Source organism: Canis lupus, chromosome 12 (genome assembly GCF_048164855.1).
Source record: "Canis lupus baileyi chromosome 12, mCanLup2.hap1, whole genome shotgun sequence".
Lineage (NCBI taxonomy): Eukaryota > Metazoa > Chordata > Mammalia > Carnivora > Canidae > Canis > Canis lupus.
The window spans coordinates 12,510,120-12,528,695 of NC_132849.1; the positions used below are offsets into that span (position 1 = coordinate 12,510,120).

The 18,576-nt window shown below is 38.0% G+C and overlaps 1 protein-coding gene and 1 long non-coding RNA gene across 7 annotated transcripts; one reads left to right on the forward strand and one right to left on the reverse strand.

The window, feature by feature from the left end:
- The first annotated feature begins 1,043 nt into the window (after positions 1–1,043).
- Positions 1,044–9,507, forward strand: SIKE1 (suppressor of IKBKE 1). Of its 5 annotated transcripts, XM_072769694.1 has the most exons (7): positions 1,084–1,377; positions 1,611–1,716; positions 2,598–2,740; positions 3,946–4,059; positions 6,280–6,333; positions 8,639–8,753; positions 9,274–9,507. In XM_072769694.1, the coding sequence occupies exons 1-6, from the start codon at positions 1,219–1,221 to the stop codon at positions 8,750–8,752; spliced, it is 690 nt and encodes a 229-aa protein (XP_072625795.1). In that variant the 5' UTR covers positions 1,084–1,218; the 3' UTR covers position 8,753; positions 9,274–9,507. The 5 variants fall into 5 exon arrangements, with proteins under 5 accessions (XP_072625798.1, XP_072625795.1, XP_072625794.1 ...); XM_072769697.1 differs by lacking the exon at positions 9,274–9,507 and having other exon boundaries at positions 1,044–1,184; positions 8,639–9,245; XM_072769693.1 differs by lacking the exon at positions 9,274–9,507 and having other exon boundaries at positions 8,639–9,245.
- A 2,961-nt stretch (positions 9,508–12,468) lies between these two features.
- Positions 12,469–18,535, reverse strand: LOC140601137 (uncharacterized). Of its 2 annotated transcripts, XR_012004178.1 has the most exons (3): positions 17,930–18,495; positions 13,124–13,237; positions 12,469–12,704 (listed from the first exon to the last, which is right to left on the reverse strand). It is a non-coding gene; the product is annotated as an uncharacterized lncRNA (long non-coding RNA). The 2 variants fall into 2 exon arrangements; XR_012004177.1 differs by having other exon boundaries at positions 12,469–13,237; positions 17,930–18,535.
- Between the last annotated feature and the right edge of the window lie 41 nt (positions 18,536–18,576).

Below are 18,576 nucleotides of genomic sequence, written 5' to 3' on the forward strand. Positions count from 1 at the left end.
ATTTATTCATGAGAGACACAGAGGCAGAGACCCGGGCAGAGGGGCAGGTTCCCTGCAGGGAGCCCAATGTCGGACTCCATTCCAGGACCCTGTGATCACGCCCTGAGTCAAAGGCAGACGCTCAACCACTGAGCCACCCAGGTGCCCCCTGGTTAATTTACTTTTAAGTTATTAATTGAATTAAGAGAGAAAAAATAGGCAAGTAGAAAATAATGACTATCTCACACCCATTAAGATGATCATCATTAACAACAACAGAAGACACCAGGTGTGGGCAAGGACTTGGAGAAATTAGAACCCTTGCGCACTGCTGCTAAAAAATGTAAAATGGTGCAGCCACTGTGGAAAACAGGATGATCTTTTCTCAAAAAATCCAAGGTAGATTTACCATATGACCCAGCAATTCCACTTTTGGGTACATAGCCAAAAGAACTGAAAGCTGGGATTCCTTCAGTGGATGGATAAACAAAACATACCATAGACATACAATGGGGTATAATTAATATTTTATATCCCATATAATGGGATATAATTCAGTCTTAAACAGGAAGGAAATTCTGATGTGCACGGACAGAACTCGAGGACACGTTCTGTGAAATAAGCTAGTCACAAAACAACAAATATGATTGACAGTGGCACCACTCACTGTATATAAGGTATCCGAAATAGTGAAATTCCTAAAGGCAGAAAGCAGAAGAGTGGCTGCCAGTGGCTGGGAGGAATAAGTAGTTAATATTTAACGGGTTAAGAGTTTCCATTTGGCAAGGTGAAGAGAGTTCTGGAAATGGATGTGGGGACGATTGCGTAACAGAGAAAGCCCCTTAATACTACCGGAGTGTACGTGTCAAAATGGTTAAGATGGTGCATTTTATTGTATTTTACCGTAGTTTTTAAAATTAATTTTAAAAAGAGACTAAGCACCAAAAAAAGATTTTAAAATCCGGTGACTGAAAAACAATCCCCATCAATCAAAACCCACAGGGAAGGAAGAAACCCGGGTCGCCCAGCCACACGCCACCTCGATCACCGCGGGAGCCGGAAGCCGAGGGCGGGGCCGGCCGGGCTGCCGGAAGCCGCTGGTTCAAGTAGGGCCACCCGCGGACTAGGCCCCACTGCGCAGGCGCATAGGGCGGCCGGAAGTGACGTCGATAACGCTGAGCCAGGTTCAGGGAAGAGTAGTGTAGGTGAGCAGGACGGGAGCAAGGATCCGGGGCCACTATGAGCTGCACCATCGAGAAGATCCTGACAGACGCCAAGACGCTGCTCGAGCGGCTACGGGAACACGACGCGGCCGCAGAGTCGCTCGTGGATCAGTCCGCCGCGCTGCACCGGCGGGTGGCCGCTATGCGGGAGGCGGGGACGGCGCTTCCGGACCAGGTCGGGCAGAGAGTAGGGGTCGGTGCCCGCAGGATCTGTGCACCCGAGGGGTGGAGGGCAAAGGAAAGCGGGAACTCGGCCTTAAACGTATGCCTGGTTTCAGAGGGTGGCGGTGAGACTTTCCTTCGGGGTCGGGGCTGAGCGTGCTGCCCTGGAGCTCCGACTCCTTCTTCAGTTGCATCCGCGGCTGTTCTCCTGTTAACGGCGCGCTTAGTCTGTCTCTGTTTGTCCAGTATCAAGAAGATGCATCCGATATAAAGGACATGTCCAAATTCAAACCTCACATTCTGCTGTCCCAAGAGAATACACAGATTAGAGACTTGCAGCAGGAAAACAGAGGTTAGTCAGGACTTTTTGTGTAGTTATGATTTTCTAACATCCAGTTATATTTCAAAAGTTCTTGCCAAACGAACTATTCACATCCTATATGTATCTCCAGATCAGTACTTTTAAAAGCGTTATCCTGCGATGGCCCAGTAACGATAAAGTTTGTTACTTTAAGGTCATCTGACTGACTTTGCATATATAGGCAAGCTTATCAAAGGGGAGCTTAGTGGAGTTGAATTGTTGCATGGTTTACTTTTTTATCCCCATATGGATACTTGCATAACAAGGTGTTAATATCCTCAAGGGCTTGGATTTTTTTATGTTCAAATATTAATTGAAATAAGCACTGACGCTAAGATTGAAGAGGGTTTTTTTTTTTTTTTAATGTTCTTGTGCAGGGTGGAAGAACTGAATTTTAGCCTCGGGGTATATATTCTCAGGCTTGATGTGTACATTATTAATAATAGCGGTATGAAGTTATTTGTATAGTAGTTTACAGTGCGCTTTCATTTATATTATCCCATTGTATTATCATATCTTCATTTTGAGGTAGATAAGCTGGTACTTAATATTACAGTGCAGTTAAGAAATAGGCTCAGAGAGGGTAATAATTTGCATAAGTGTAGTAGTAAGCTAGTAACTCACAGAACTGAACTGAAACCCTTGTCTCCTGATTCTACATCTCATGTTGTTTATACCAGATGAAGCTGCCTCTGCCTAGAAAGTTATTTTTCACATAGACCTAACTGTTGAGTTTTGTGGACTTAAACACTGATTTATAATTTTGTATTCATGGTATTTCATGGCGTGTCATAAAATTCTGTTAAAAGAGTTTTGGCTTTGGGAGCTATCTCTCAGACATCACTGCCAAGTGATTTTATTTTTTTTGGTAGAGCTATGGGTTTCCTTGGAGGAACACCAGGATGCTTTGGAACTCATCATGAGCAAGTACCGGAAACAGATGTTACAATTAATGGTTGCCAAAAAGGCTGTGGATGCTGAGCCTGTCCTGAAAGCTCACCAGTCTCACTCTGCAGTAAGAAACTTTAGTGAATAAATTCTGAATGAATGAGATTGAAATCTCTAATTATTTTAAATTGTTCACTTGTTTTTGAAGAAAACTAAGCTTGTCTTTCATATTTCTCACATTTGCTGTTGATTTTGCTGTATCTTGTAAGGATATGATTAGAAAGCAGGGGGTAAGGGGCTGCTCAGGAGCTTTTTTTCTTTGAGTGGGACTAAGGTAGGTTCCTCACCCCACCTGCCCCAAGATGTCTTTGCAAGATTAATGGATGCCTAGTTTTTCCACCAAACATAATGCAAGGTAGTGCTGAAGGTACTCAGTAAATACTTGGTTGGTTATTATTGTACTTTCACTAAACTATAAGCTCCTTGATTATAGGGAGCATGGATTCTTCTTTTATACCTAACACAGTACCTGGCATGTAGCAGACAGAAACCTTTATTAAACTGAATTACGTAGCATCATATTATGTTAGAAGTATGGTTTTAAAAAAAATACATGGCATAGTTTCTACACTTTGATTGCTTATGCTTTAATTTGGGAGACCCAGTTATTGTGCTTATGTTTCTAGAGTGCTTCATGGGTGGCATTGTACATTTACATGTACTATATCATTTAAACCTGGATTAATGAATTGGCACCTCACTATTTGTTCCATGGAATTTATGAAACATAAACTTCATCTTAGAATCCTTTGAAAGCATTTTGCTGACTTAACAAAAGTCTTAGGGAACAGGAATACTTTCAATATGTGAACAGCTCTCAAACATTTCTCATCTGGAAGAGAAAAACTATTTTTCTGTAATCTGGAGGAAAAAACTTTAAGATTAAAAGAGACAGTTTAGCTCATGTGAAAAACTTGGGAAGAGATATATCCAAAAAAAGAATAAAGTACCTTGGAAGCTTTGGTAAGCTGTGGTAAGCTTCCTGACAATAAAAGTATTCAATTTAAGTTAAACAGCCACATAGAGATATTGTCCATTGTCCAGTGGGTGGTTAGACTAGAATCAATCTTGAAAACAAATTGTAAATACTACAAGATAACTTTATTATAGCTTTGCCTCTAAGGACTCGGATTACAGTGAAATGCCTGTGTAATTTCTGTAGCATAGATTAAATGAACTTTCTAACATCATCATGCACATGTTCTCATGAACTTCATATCTGCCAAAAAGATAACTTTTTCACCTTTTTCTCTTTTCTTAATATCTTCACAGGAAATTGAGAGTCAGATTGACAGAATCTGTGAAATGGGAGAAGTGATGAGGAAAGCAGTTCAGGTGGATGATGACCAATTTTGTAAGATTCAGGAAAAACTAGCCCAATTAGAGGTAAGATTGTTGCTCACAATACTCAGGGAGTTTTCTCAGAGTCTGGAAGGTATGCCATCACTATCCTAGGCAGTATATTGATGTTTTCTGTGTATTCATGATTTAAAATTAAAACTCCCCCTCCAGGGGCATCTGGGTGGCTCAGTTGGTTGATTGTCCAGCTCTTGATTTCGGCTCGTCATGATCTCAGGGTTGTGAGATTGAGCCCCAGGTTGGGCTCCACACTCAGCCTCTTTCTCCTTAAGATTCTCTCACTCTTCCTCTGCCCCTTCCTTTACTCTCACACTCAGTCACTCCCTCCTTCTCATTCTCTATCTAAAAAATAAGTCTTAAAGAAAAACCAACTCCTCCATACCCTTTTCAGGAAAGTAAATCTAATCAGCAACAAACAATGAAAATTTCAACTATGTATAGGCTAGAAATTGAGATATTGTCATATCAAGAGGGTAGAAAGAGTAGAAGAGACAAATTACATGTGAGTTAAAATCCCTCTGTCATAAAAGGAAATCAAATAGGTAATGTAAGAAATTGATAAGAAATAGTAGTTTAGGCATTTTAATAATTATTATTCCTCTATTAATTATGTAAGTAAGTACCTAAATAAATAGGTAAAAGTGGGTAGCCCAGCTGGCTCAGCGGTTTAGCGCCGCCTTCAGCCCAGGGCTTGATCCTGGAGACCTGGGATCAAGTCCCACGTCAGGCTCCCCGCATGGAGCCTGCTTCTCCCTTTGCCTGTGTCTCTGTCTCTCTCTCTCTCTCTCTCTGTCTCTCATGAATAAATAAAATCTTAAAAAAAAAAAAAAAAGAAATAAGTAAAAGTTTTAAAAGTGGTTGCCTTTGGGGAACAAAACCAAGGGCCTGCTGTTTATTTTATAAACCTTATAGTCTTTATTTTTTTTTAAGTGATTTCGTGTAATATTTTGATTATAGCAGCAAAAATTTACCCAAAAAAGGCCTGGTGGTATTATTATGCCCAAAAATTATTAAGGAAACACAAAACAATAGATGGTTTGAATGTCGCTTATTATGAGATGCTAACTTGGGCCCTTTGAGAAATACCACAGAGAAAAAGAATATCCCTGCTCAGAGTCTAGTGAAAGGAGTAAGTCTAATACTTACATGATATGAAATGGTTTATACATACCAGGAGAGATGCAAAATACTAAGAGAAGTGGTTTATATGGTAGACAGTTTAATGACTATAGGCCCAAACTATAGATGAAGCCTAAAGATGCTGTGGTTTTACCAGAATTTCCTGCAGAATAAGGATGGAGAATGCAAGCTGCCCTACCTGGAAATCAAAGGGAGTGACAAGGTCCCAATTAGGAATTAGTTAAAATGATAAATGACCTTATCTACACTCTCCCTGATTTACTCAGATAAGAAAACCAGCCCTTAGGAAATGGACAAATTTTCCTTAATATTTTAAGTGGAGGGATGCCTGGGTGGCTCAGTGGTTGAGTGTCTGCCTTTGGCTCAGGTCATGATCCTAGGGTCCTGGGATCGAGTCCTGCATCGGGCTCCCTGCAGAGAGCCTGCTTCTCCCTCTGCCTATGTCTCTGCCTCTCTCGTTCTCTATCATGAATAAATAAATAAAATGTTTAAAATATATGTATATTTTAAGTGGAAAGAACACAGGCATCAGATTGAAACCCCAGCAATACCACATCCAAGTTGCCTGAGTTTGGACAAGTCTTTGGACTTTTGTGAGCCACAGTGTCTTCATCTTAAAAAGAGCATGGATGTGAGCAGTGATACCTGCCCTACAGGTTGTTTTGAAATGACAAATGTAAGACACCCAGTGGTACCTAGCTATGTCCCTAGTGAGTAGTTTCTTCCCCTTTTCTTCCTTTCTCCAAAACTGAAGGACATCCAGGAGAGAAGACTGAGCAAAGTGAAAATATTATTAGGAATTTAAAAGGTAGAAGAAATAGTATAACTTGAGGGAATCACAAAACGTATGACAAGTAGTGAATTCCTCAGGTGGAGAGAGGCTTCGTATTTTTCCTTGTTGTCCTAACACATGGCATATAGAAATTACTTAGTAATGAATGTATGTTAAATGATTAACAATTAGTGTTTTAGGAAATTCTTATTTTGTTTCCGTAAAATATTTAAAATTAAAATAACACGCCTTCTGTTCCTGGCCCAAAACAATTATTCTGATGCAGTTTAATGGTCAAAATACCTAAAATAAATGAACCTTTTTTTTTTTTCCAGCTTGAAAATAAGGAACTTCGAGAATTATTGTCCATCAGCAGTGAATCTCTACAGGTCAGGAAGGAAAACTCAATGGACACTGCTTCCCAAGCCATCAAATAACTCAACTTACAAATGACAGCTGGAGATTGTTTATCAAGGAAGGAAGTTATTATCTTTCTGTTCGAGTATTGTCCATTTAGTGTCTTGCCTCAGACTTGATTTATTGTGGATTAAAGGTATCAGGTGGCAGTTTAGAATTTGCAGTCAAATTGGCTGTCCACAAAACAGTTTTTGGGTGTGTTTGTGAAAATACACACTGAGTTTCACCATTCCTTTCTCTAAGAGACTGTTTTTAATTTTCAGTTCTGGGACCTCAATTTATATAAACTGTGGTATCAGATCCTTTTTGTTTCTTCACATCTCTCAAACTTAGATCCTTTATTATAAGCCAGCAATTTTTATTTATATAGGATTGTAAGTTACAAGTCTAAAAAAAAAAAAGTCTAAAAATTTTTTTAAAGATACTAGCTTTTTAAATCTATTTGGCATAGCCTAGATTTTTTTTTTTTCCCATTTGAGAAAAGGAATACAATTCCACAGAACTAGATTGGCAGATTCTCTGATTTGTAATGTCATTCACCTACTATGAAGTTTTAGGTCTCTCTGGTGCTAAGAGTTGGCACTTTATGACATGGTGTCTTTACTCTTAATTTGAGAGAACCTACTGCTAGTGCCCAAGAAATATACTTGAAAATAGATCACCCTTTTCTTCTAGCGATAGTAGAGTCAGCATATTGTTCAAAGAATCCTGAGAAGTTTGTCCTGTGTGTGTGCACATACATTTGTACCCTTAGTTCAACTGCTGAAAGTAGCTGTTATTTATTCTATTAGATATTAGTAGTCAACTTTTCAATATTGTCCTAGGAAATCTTCAACTTGGGTGGTTTATTCAGTGGAAGAGCATACAATGGGTTTATTCACATCATAGTTTTTAGGTACTACATTCTATTTAATTTATATATAACTTCTGTCTTACAGTTAAGGACCATCACTTACTTAGATGTCTTTCATTATTAGTATGGATAGTTGGCTTTATTTTTAGATCCATTTTTCACGAGGCAGCAAAGTTTTATCACCTAATGAGAGTTATTACATTCATTGTGCTGTGTAGACAACAAAGCAATGTTGAGATTCAAATGCTGAGCGGTCAACTAGGCTCATTTATCAACCCATTTGCCCATCTCAGTTTAGTCACACATGACAAATTTACAAATTACTCCATGTAATTAATCAGTTTGGGTTTGCCCAAAAATAACTGAAATGATGAATCTTAAACCTATCCATATTTTCCAGTAGCACTAAGCACCATACTGCATGGGAGAGACACAGTATTAAAGTTTTTGTTAATGCTTTGCGTGATGTAAAATTTCTTTAATACTGCCATAAAGAAATAACTCCAGTTAAAACAATAGAACCTCACTAAGATATCCTAAAAACATCTGATCCTAGTAATATTGAAAGAACTTTGCCAAAGTTCTTTAATGGTGGTCTTTAGTGATTAAGTATATGTCATTTTAGAAACTCGAATTTCTATTCAAAGTCCTGCATAGAATCTGAAAAACACTTTCACCCCCAGTGCAGGCATTTTTATCTTGTTTCCCAAGAGTAAGTAAAACTTTAGTCCAGCCATTTAGCTTGAAGTATATGCCCTAAGTGTCTCTGTGTGTCCCACGGTTCCACTTAGAACACAGGTACCCTTGTACAATATGTCAGCTGCCATAGCCAGTTTTCAGTAAAAATGATAAAGTCATCAAATGGCCCATTAAAGTATGACATGGTGTCTCCTTATCTACCTTCTGTTCCTTTAAAGTCATAAAGTTGTTTATGTCTTGGATATGAGGATAAACCTATATGTTAACTTTTCCCCTTGGCAAATCAAAAGCTTGGAGTTTGAGTTTAAAGAGCTCTCATTGCCCTACATAATGTAAATTCTGGCTAGTGTTAATACAAATACATCATTTCTAATAAAAACCTCACTTTGAGAATAACAGTTAATTTTACTCAGTAACGAGTCTTAATTATTAGGAAATTCAAAGGTTTATTTTTCATATACATATCAACCTGTCAGGTAGACAGGGCTTTTCATAAGTATCTTGTAATTAGCATAATGTAGTCAGCAGCATAACTAAAAATAGTTGTTTCTAAAATGGTAGTCTCATGATTAGAAATCCAAAATTATACAATTACAAATCAAATTATAAAATTAAGACTGAGTTTGTGAGTACCTTGAAAAATCTTTTATTATCGATTTTTACCTTAATAATACCTTACCTTTTACCTTGACTTATATTAATACATTATCTACAATTTGATTCAGATGTTGGAGGACTACTTCAGTGTTCCCCAAAATGGCTTGCAGACTACTAAAATAGAAATTTGGGAGTGGGATCCAGGAATTTGTATTTTAATAATCATCCCAGATAACGTCTAAGGTACTAGCTTGAGAATTCATCTAATCTATGTACCAGGCACTTCATTTGGAGTTATGAATAGAAAAAAGGTGGGGGAAAGGCCTTGATACTTTTTGAAGAAAAATTTGGTAGAGGAGATAAGTATACATATAATTACAGTGCAGTGATACATCCAATATGAGGATGAATACGATACAGAGGAGGGGCTATATGGAGGAGAAAGCTTGGTGCTTTTCATTTACCATATAATCTCCATTTCGGCTGTACCTCATTTTATGCATTCTTGTGCACAAGGAGGTTATGCTGTATGTCTAAACTGGAACTAAGACTCCAATCCAGAGAGACTCTTAAACATACTCTTAACCACTACATTAAGATGCCTTTAAATGCCAAATACTGGTCAGAGTTCAAGTGGTTCTTGATTAGCAAAATCTATTTTTACTAATAGTGCAAAAGAAACATCACAGCCCATTTATTAGAAAATATGAATTCAATAAATGGAGTCTTAACTAATGAGACGTATTTGTCATCTCTTTTCTAGAATGATGTAGCTGAGAGCATGTAACTGACATGGACAATATTTAATCAGTGGTCTTACCTATGTACAGAAGAATGCAGTTCTGTCTTTCACATCTGCCGTTTCTCATCCTTCATGTTCTTTTCTTGTGGTTACAAGAAGGTTGGTGCTGTACCAGATGTCTTGGCCATATTGAAGGCAGGAAGAAAAAGGGAAATGTCCTGTGCCAACTGTGTGTACCCTCTTTTACGAAGAAAAGCAAAGCTTTCCCAGAAATTCCAGACATATTTCCCTGTCTTGCTTGCCTCTTTAAATTCGTACTTCTGTCTGCAAAAGCTGGGTACATAGTTGCCTCAAATAAAATCAGTATTCCGTTAGCAAGGAGGAAAGAGTATTGAGAAAGCAATTAACAATGTCTGACAAGTCCTTTTATGTTGAAAGTTTTAACAAGTGAAGGCATTAGCTGAAGGTGTTGGGTAGTCAAGCGCAATATCCTTGTTCCTATCCTGTTTAGGGAATTCCCTCACCTAATGAGGCAGAGCCTGCCTCCCTCCTAAGAAATTTGAAAGTGTCAGATACGTTTTCCCAGCCTCTTTTCAGCTAAGGAACTTGCAACCACCTTCAACTTTAAAATTTAGGCAAAGAAGCAAGAAACTATGCAGTATTCTCTGCGTAAAGGCCTACAACACTGGCTACTCTACGCAGTTTCACAAAGAAGCAGCAAAAGTGGCTTTAGTGACACTCAGTATCCAGTGTCAGCAGGGTCGCTGGTATAAGCTGCAGTGTCTCTGCCACACAGTGGGATCTTCACTGAAGCAATTATCTGAAGTAGATAATAGATTATCTGAAGTAGTAGTAGAGGCTCTGTAGCCTCTAATTCTGGTTTTTCTGGCTGTCTTAGACATCCTGAGGATGCTGATTAGCCTTTTTAAAAAACACTTTTTTGTTAAAGTTAACCTGAATTGCCTATAATTAAGAACACTGACTGGTAAAATAAGTATAGTTTTGAAAACAACCATGCAGCATGTGCTGTGGCTCAGTCAGTTAAGTGCCTAACTCTTGATCTCAGCTCAGGTCTTGATCTTAGAGTTGTGAGTTCAAGCCCCATGTTGGGCTTCATGCTGGGCATGGAGCCTACTTCAAAGCAAAACCAAAGGCAACCATGCAAATACAGATTTTGCCAACACTTTATACATAGTGTTATATTTTAATATTTAACACTTATAAAAGGATGTGTAACATACAAATAGATTATCAATCATTTGTCACCTCACTTAAGAATTAGAACATTACCTGTACTTTGTATTTATCAATTTGAGCTCCTCTCCTGTCTCTCCCCACCTCCCTTCTCCCTTTTTGATAGTTTACCACATGCAAAAAAGACATAAAATATGTATGAATCCCTAAAGTGACATGTTCTAGATTTGTTCCTTTTTGAGCTGTATAAAAATGGTATATTTTACATAGTCTATAGGGATATGATTTTTTTCACTCAACATTATGTTTCTAAGATCCTTTTGTTACACATAGCTATTATTTATTTCCACTGGTCCATTATATTTCATTGTGACTATATAATAGATTATGATACATAAAGTACAATTAATGCATTTTTAAAACCCTTGCTGATATCGGACTTCTTAATTTTTAATTCTCCATCTAACTCATTTAGATTAGATATATTTCACAATAAGCAGTCATATTGCACATTTTTCAGTTATTTCATTTGCAGTTGTCTAAGCAACTTTCAGAGGGAATTAAGGACTATTATCTGTTAATACAATGGAAAGCAGATAATGCTTTTTCTTTTATCGCTCAACTAAAGAGGCAGAACCTTCAGAGCTTCTAAATGAACTACAATTCATTCAACATTTCATCTAGCCTCCTAAAAATACATGAGGAATGGATGGAAGTGGACTTCTGCATGATATCCTAAGATTCATTTATTTCATATTTTAACATATCTTACACATAAGATAAGTCTTACACATGTACAGGTTTGTGGTGTGGTTGATTCTAAGCATATGCAAAATTGGCTATGTTCCTGATGGCATGACTGGACAAAGGTAAGCTCTTGGTGTTTTGGTCAAGAAACTTTTAAGCACTATTTGAGAAGGGAATTGAGGTTTAGCTGTTGTCTGAACTTTTCATTCATGTGAACCTTCTTGTAAGATCAAAAGAGTGTCAGTATAAGCACTTGGGAGTATGGCTATATTCATTCTCTACTGCTATGTAACATTACCACACATTTAACACTTCGAAGCAATGCCCATATATTCTCTTACAGTTCAGAAGTCAGAAGTCAATGCAGAGTTTAACTAGGTTCCCATCTAATGATCTCACAAGGCTGAAATCAAGGTGTCAACATAGGTTAGCATCTCCTCTGGGGCTCTGGGCCCTCTCTCAAGTTCACATGGTTGTTGGTAAAATTCATTTCTGTGCAGGTGTAAAACTCCTAGGACTTCAGGGCCAACAGGAGATCATCTCTCTGACCTCCCTTGTCTCCCACCTCTAGGCTCCCTTTTAAAAGCTCACCTGAGGGGTGCCTGGGTGGCTCAATGTTAAGTGACCAACTTTGGTTTCAGCTCAGGTAGTGACCTCAGGGTCCTGAGATCGAATCCTGCATCAGGCTCCACACTCAGCAGGGAGTCTGCTTGAGATTCTCTCCCCCCGCCCCTCCCTTCAAACCCTTTCTCTTTCCCCTCCTCTTTCTCTAAAGATAAATAAAATCTTAAAAATAAATAAAAGCTCACCTGCTTAGGTTAGGCCTAACCAGAAGAATCTCCCTCTTGATTAACCCAACTGATTTGAGATCTTAATTAGAACTGCAGTAATCTCTTTACCATAAAGAAGGTATGAGGTAACCTCTAATACTCACAGGTCCAGCCTATGCTCAAGAACAGGGGATTATACACAGCATGTACACCAGCTGGTGGGATTCTTGGTAGCCATCTTAGAATTTTGCCAGCCACATGGCTCTTAGCAGGAATAAAATCCTGGATAAAACAATGAAGCACTCTTAGGAAATCCTGCATTACCAGTATTCTTGGTGGCCCAAGAATAATTCTGTGAGGAAAAACCTGCACAGCGATGAGTCAAAAAGAGATTCAGCAAGATCTATTAATGTAGGCTAAAACTAAAGTTCAAGCAGAAAAAGATTTGCCTAGTCTCTGTTAGTTTCCTAGAGATACCGTAACAAATTACTATAAACCAGATAGCTTAAAACAACAGACCTTTATTCTCTCACAGTTCTGGTGGCTAGAAGTCTGAAATTAAGGTGTTGACAAGGTTGATTCCTTCTGGAGGCTTGAAGGGAGAATGCGTTCCATTCCCTTTTCTAGCTTCTGGCAATTCTTGGCATTCATTGGCTTCTAGATCTATTACTGCAATTTCTGCCTCAGTCTTCACGTGATATTCTCCCTGTATGTCTGTGTCTGTGTCCAAATTCCCCTCTTCTAAGAAAATCAGTCATTGGATTAGTGTTTACCATAATCCAGTTATGACTTCATCTTAATTTGATTACATCTGCAAAGACCCTATTTCCAAACAAGGCCACATTCTAAGCTTCTGAGTAAACATGAATTTTGAGAGGACAATTCAACTAAGTATAGTCCCAAAGTATCTCCCTCCAAACATCAGTAATTGTAAAGGAAAAATAACAATTTTACTATGAATAATCCTGGCCGACTGCACTTTAACCAATTGATTAAGGTAAACATCACTAATACATTTCAACATCTTATGCATCCTGGTATTTTGCAGTGAGAAGGGTACATCACCACTGTAACATTCTTCAAAATAATGCATAACCTCAAACTAAGCAAGAGAAACATCAGATAAAAACAAGTTCAGGGATGTTTACAAAATAACTAACCAATGTTGTTCCAGAGTGTCCAGGTCATGAAAGATAAGGAACAGCCACAAAATGGAGGAGAGTAAGAAGACCTAACAACAGTGGACCAATCCATGGTGGGACCCAGATTTGATTCTGGAAAATAAAATGGATATTAGGGGGAAACCTGAATTAATTTTGTAATTTAGTTAATATTGTGTCAAGGTTAATTTCCTAGTTTTAAATATTGTTCTATGGTTAGGTAAGCTTAACATAAGGGGAAGGGACACCTGGGTGGCTCAGTGGCTGAGCATCTGCCTTTGGCTCACGTTGTGATCCCAGGGTCCTGGGATGGACTTCTGCGTCAGGCTCCCCATGGGGAGCCTGCTTCTCCCTCTGCCCATGTCTCTGCCTCTCTCTGTGTCTCTCAAGAATAACTAAATCTTTAAAAAAAAAAGGGGGGGGGGAAACTGGGTGAAGGGTTTATAAGAACTTTCTATACAATTTTTCTAATTCTTTTGTAAGTCTAAAATTAAATTATGTCAACAAATACACATTCCCTTGCTTACTGAGGCATAATTTCAAAAGTTTATTTGCCTATAAAATTTTTATTTTTTTAATTTTTAAAACTTAAAAATTATTTGAGAGAGAGCACGAGCAAGGGGAGTAGCAGAGGGAGAGGGAGAAGCAGGTTCTACACTGAGGAGGGAGCCCTAGGTGGGCTGAGCCGAAGGCAGATGAGCCGACGGCAGATGCTTAACTGACTGAGCCACCTAGGCACCGCTACACGGTTGTTTGTTTGTTTTTTTTAATGTATACACTCAAGTTGTTCTCTCACTTCTTTTCCTTGACTTTTTCTTATTCATATGTATTGATTTAGTATATAATCATGATACTATTACATTGTCAGTTTTAAACATGTTACAAACATAATTCTCCTAGTTTGTTGATTTTTAATTTTTAATGCTGTCTGTTGATCAATGACTATATTAAAATATAGTCAAATTTATTACTACAAAGAAAGAGATTCAGAAAAGTTAAGTTTTGTGAAGAAGTTTTAGGAATACCTTCACCAATTTACTTTTTTTTTACTTTTTACTTTTTACTATATACACATGAATGACACATGATAAAAACATTTTAAAACTTTTATCTAATTAGACCTAAACTATATCTAAATAAGTTTTAAAGAGCTCCATTCATAAATACAAAAATTCTAAGTAATAACAGTATTATGTCAGAGTGAAAATGGCAACATATTTTCTTTTTGCTGGTGCACAAATAATGATGTACAATCTATACTGTTTTAGATTTAATGAAATGTATAATTCATTAATTCATGAATATTTATTAAGTACTTAGTGTTATATTAGTCCCTGTCCTAGGTTTAGGAGATGCAATGATGAACCAGAGAACTGAAGCTTGGGCTATTGTTTAGGAAGAAGAGGAATTAACAAACCCATAAATGTGTTAATTTTGGATGGCAATACATGTTATGAAGACAATAAAGCCAGCTAATATTATAGAGAATGATGGCAATAATGGCTACTTTTACTTTAGAGAAGACTTTTGTGAGACTGTAACATTTGAGCTAAAAACTGAATGATGAGAAAGTCCCAAAAAGTGATGATGGGGTGGGGGTGCGTGCAGGGCACCTGGCTGGCTCTTGGCTTCTGCTCAGGTCATGATTTCAGGGGCCTGGAATTGAGCCCCAGGTTGGCCTCCACAGTCAGCAGGGAGTCAGCTTCAGGATTCTATCTCTGTTCCTCTGCCTCCCCCCCGCCCCCCCACTCACCCACCCAGGGTGCACTCTCTAAAATGAATAAAATAAATCTATTAAAAAAAAAAAAGGTGATGGTTTTAGGGAAAGAGCATTCCAGATGGAGGCAAAAGTAAATGTAAGACTTCTGAGTAGGAACAAATTTACAATGTTGGAAGAACCAAAATAGCAATGGAATTAAATCATGGTGAACTAGGGTTAGAGATTTAGTGGGAACTAAGTCACTTAGGGCCTTGTAGGCCATGGTAAAAGACTTTGGATTTTATCTTAAGTGCAATTGGTTTTCATTAGGATTTAATTTAAGTTGAATTGACAATATTATTTTGCTCTATCCTTCCCTATGGCTGATTCCCAGAGCTAAAGTGTTAAAATGACTACCTTTATAGTGCAGCAGCTTAGCATGTCCACATAATTCTTGCCTTACATGCAATGTTGACACTTTAAAGGGAAGCATTATAGTTTTTGCATTATTCTTATTTAAATTCTAACATTTTTATTATATATTGCTATTATATCATTCTTATTTACACAATGCATCTTAACTGTTGGGGGCTTATTAATGAATACAAAGTTTTGGAATGCATGGTTCTAGGACTAAATCTTAATTATTTCTTAATAATAAGAAATGATTATTCTTTATGAAAGTTTCTGCTCTAAATGTTTTCCTGTTCTAAAATCTTGAATGTGGATCCCTTTACCATCCACTATTACCAGAATTTTACAAAAGAAGTTCCCTTTACTTCCCTTAAATAGGAAGAACATAATGTCAGAGTAAAAACAGTCCTTAAAATTTTGAATAAATTTAGCCTTATTTTTAAAAAATCTCCACATTGACCTAATTTTTCACATTTCAATGAGAACTTACAAAAATCTCATCCTATACAGTTGCCATCCATCACTGCCCAAGAAAATCTTACGAATGTGTAAGAATGCTTACTTTCAATCTCAAATATATCCCAGAGATATGTGCTTATTGATAATTGTAGAGAGGAAAAAAAGCCCCACAATCATAATTAATTTCATTGTCTCTTTAAGTTTCTCAGAGAAGAAAAATTAGTATGATAAATACCAAAAAATAATGTATGCATTTTTTTGTTTCAGGTTATTCCTTTTTTTAAAAAAGATTTTATTTGACAGAGCGAGCGAGCAAGCAAGCAAGCACAAGCAGGGGGAGGGCCAGAGGGAGAGAGGGAGAGAGAGAGAGAGAGAGAGAGAAGCTGACTCCCTGCTGAGCAGGGAGCCCAATACAGGGCTCAATCCTAGGACCTGAGCCAAAAGCAGACACTTAACCGACTGAGCCACCCAGGAGCCCCTCAGGTTATTCCTTAATAGACTAAGTATCTCCTCAAAATCCAAGACTACCCCATGGTATAGGAGAAGGTTTCCCAAATGACTTCACCAGTTTCTGCTTTAACTTCTGTTTAAAATAATAAACATAACACCATAAGTATATTTTTTCATAAGTATATTTTTATAGCTTTTAAATTTGACTTCAAAATTAATCTGAAAAAATTGCCTTAAAATGTAGTGATCTTCTAAAAATGAAACCAACTTCTAGTTATGAGTAGTACTTGTAGAAAGAATAAATCACTTACACTAGTGATTTAAATCAAATAATTCCATCTTTTGCTTTCTTGAATGCATTGAAAGCTAAAATGTATGCCTCAGGATGTATGCATATTTGTATTTTGTATTAAGTGTAAACTGATAGTAATTATGGACTGAGGAGGAATTTATTTTTTTTAAGTTTTATTTATTCATGAGAGACAGAGAGAGAGAAAGAAAGAGGCAGAGGCAGAGCAAGAAGCAGCCTCCCCACAAGGAGCCGGATTTGGGGCTGGATCCTGGACCCTGAGATCACGCCCTGGGCTAAAGGCAGACACTCAACTGCTGAGCCACCCAGGTGTCCCCTGGGAGGAATTTAAAGGCAATTGAGACAAAATCAGAATGATGAGGATGAAATGATTATATGATTTAAGAAAGTATTTAGAAACTATGTGTAATGGTAGAAATCAAGACCCATTCTTCTGAATTAATTGCAATTGTATAGATAGAATTTAGTGAGACTATTATCTTTTTACATTTCCCATTACTGTGATATTTGAGAATGTGCACTCTTAGACCTAATTCTACTTTTAGCCCAGCTTCACATGACCTTGTTTCTAGTGCAAGAGCCCTGGGCAGTTTCTCTGTAACATTAGATTGGAATATCCAGACTAGATCTATTGCTGAGAAGAAGAGATCTCAATTTAGGAAATGGACAAAGGAAACAAAACAGCTGGTTTGATATATCAAACGATTTGTACTGCCCCCAACAGAACATTCCAATTTCTAACAACTTCCTACACTGTTGTTCAGTGCTATTCATTCTACAAACTTTTGAGAGTTGTCTATGCCAAGCACTGCCAGGACCAAGGATACAAAGATGAATGTCACAGGCCCTGTCCTAAAAGTATCACTACCGAGTATAAACTAATAATTACAATTCAGTGAGCTAGGAAAGCATTGAAAGCAAATATGAAGCAAATATCTTGTGCCTAGGAAAACAGGGGACGTCATTAAAGGGAACAAAGAGGCAGCTTGGAGGTGGAATGGAATTGGACCAATACCAACAGAGGTAAGAGAAAAAATCTTTCAACATCCTAAATAGGATACTGCCTCCTCTTAGAATTCAAGATAATTTGCTGAGAATTGGAGGGTATTTACTCTCTTAACACTGCATTTACTTTGCTGTACACGTTTAAACTTGTTTTTGCGATTACTGAATGATGCTAGACTGAAAGTTCCTTGAGGACAGAAACTTATCCATTTATTTTGAGAACTGTACACACCCCAACGATGACATATAAGAGATGCAGGATAAATGTGTTGAAAGCGAAAATAAAGTGGGTAGCAGAGTTCTCAAGAGCATGACCGGTCATTGTTTACCCAATACTGTCAAGAGAGAGAGCCATGGAATCTGGGAAAAGCATTCCTCTCACCAGAGGGTACTGCTCCATTGTTTGACAAGGGATAATTCATTGAACTTTTCTGTGGACACAATTAACTATTTTCCTCCTTCCTCTTACCTCGTTGGATTAATCATCCATTTGCCCTGATTTCCACCTTTTGGTTACTGATTCAGCTTCTTTGATTACGGGATACAACACAAATATCTTCTGGTGACTACAAAGGTCAGTTGAAGGAGTTGTGGGGTTTTTTGTTTTGTTCTTTAATGATTATGCCGCTTTGCTCACTCTTGTCCATCTGTTGCAACCAATATAGTTTCTGGCAAACAAAGGTCTCGCGTAAAAGTTCCGAATTACCTTACTGAAAACCTACTCTATACTAATGAAAACTCCAGTGTATTATAGCAGACAGAAAAAAAAAGCTTGCACTGTGAGGAGAATCTGGGTCTGGGGCTTCCGGATTATCGCTGAGAAAAGCGAAATCCTTTATAAGACATTCCTTGATAAGTCCTCCAAATTGTTCGCCCTTAAAGTTTACCCTGGCCTCGCTGCTTTAGGCATATTCAGGTTTGCAAAGAGCAGAGACGCCCAAAGTTACCCGCCCCCCCGCCCCCGGCGTCCCAGCGGAGTCAGTAAACACCGAAATTGCTTCCCGCAGCTCCCAGGGGAGGGAACGTAGGGCTAACAGTGGCACCATCTTGGTTGTGGTTAGGCGCAGGGCACCGGTTGGCGTCACTCAACCCTCATGCGCAGGCGTATTAGGAGTA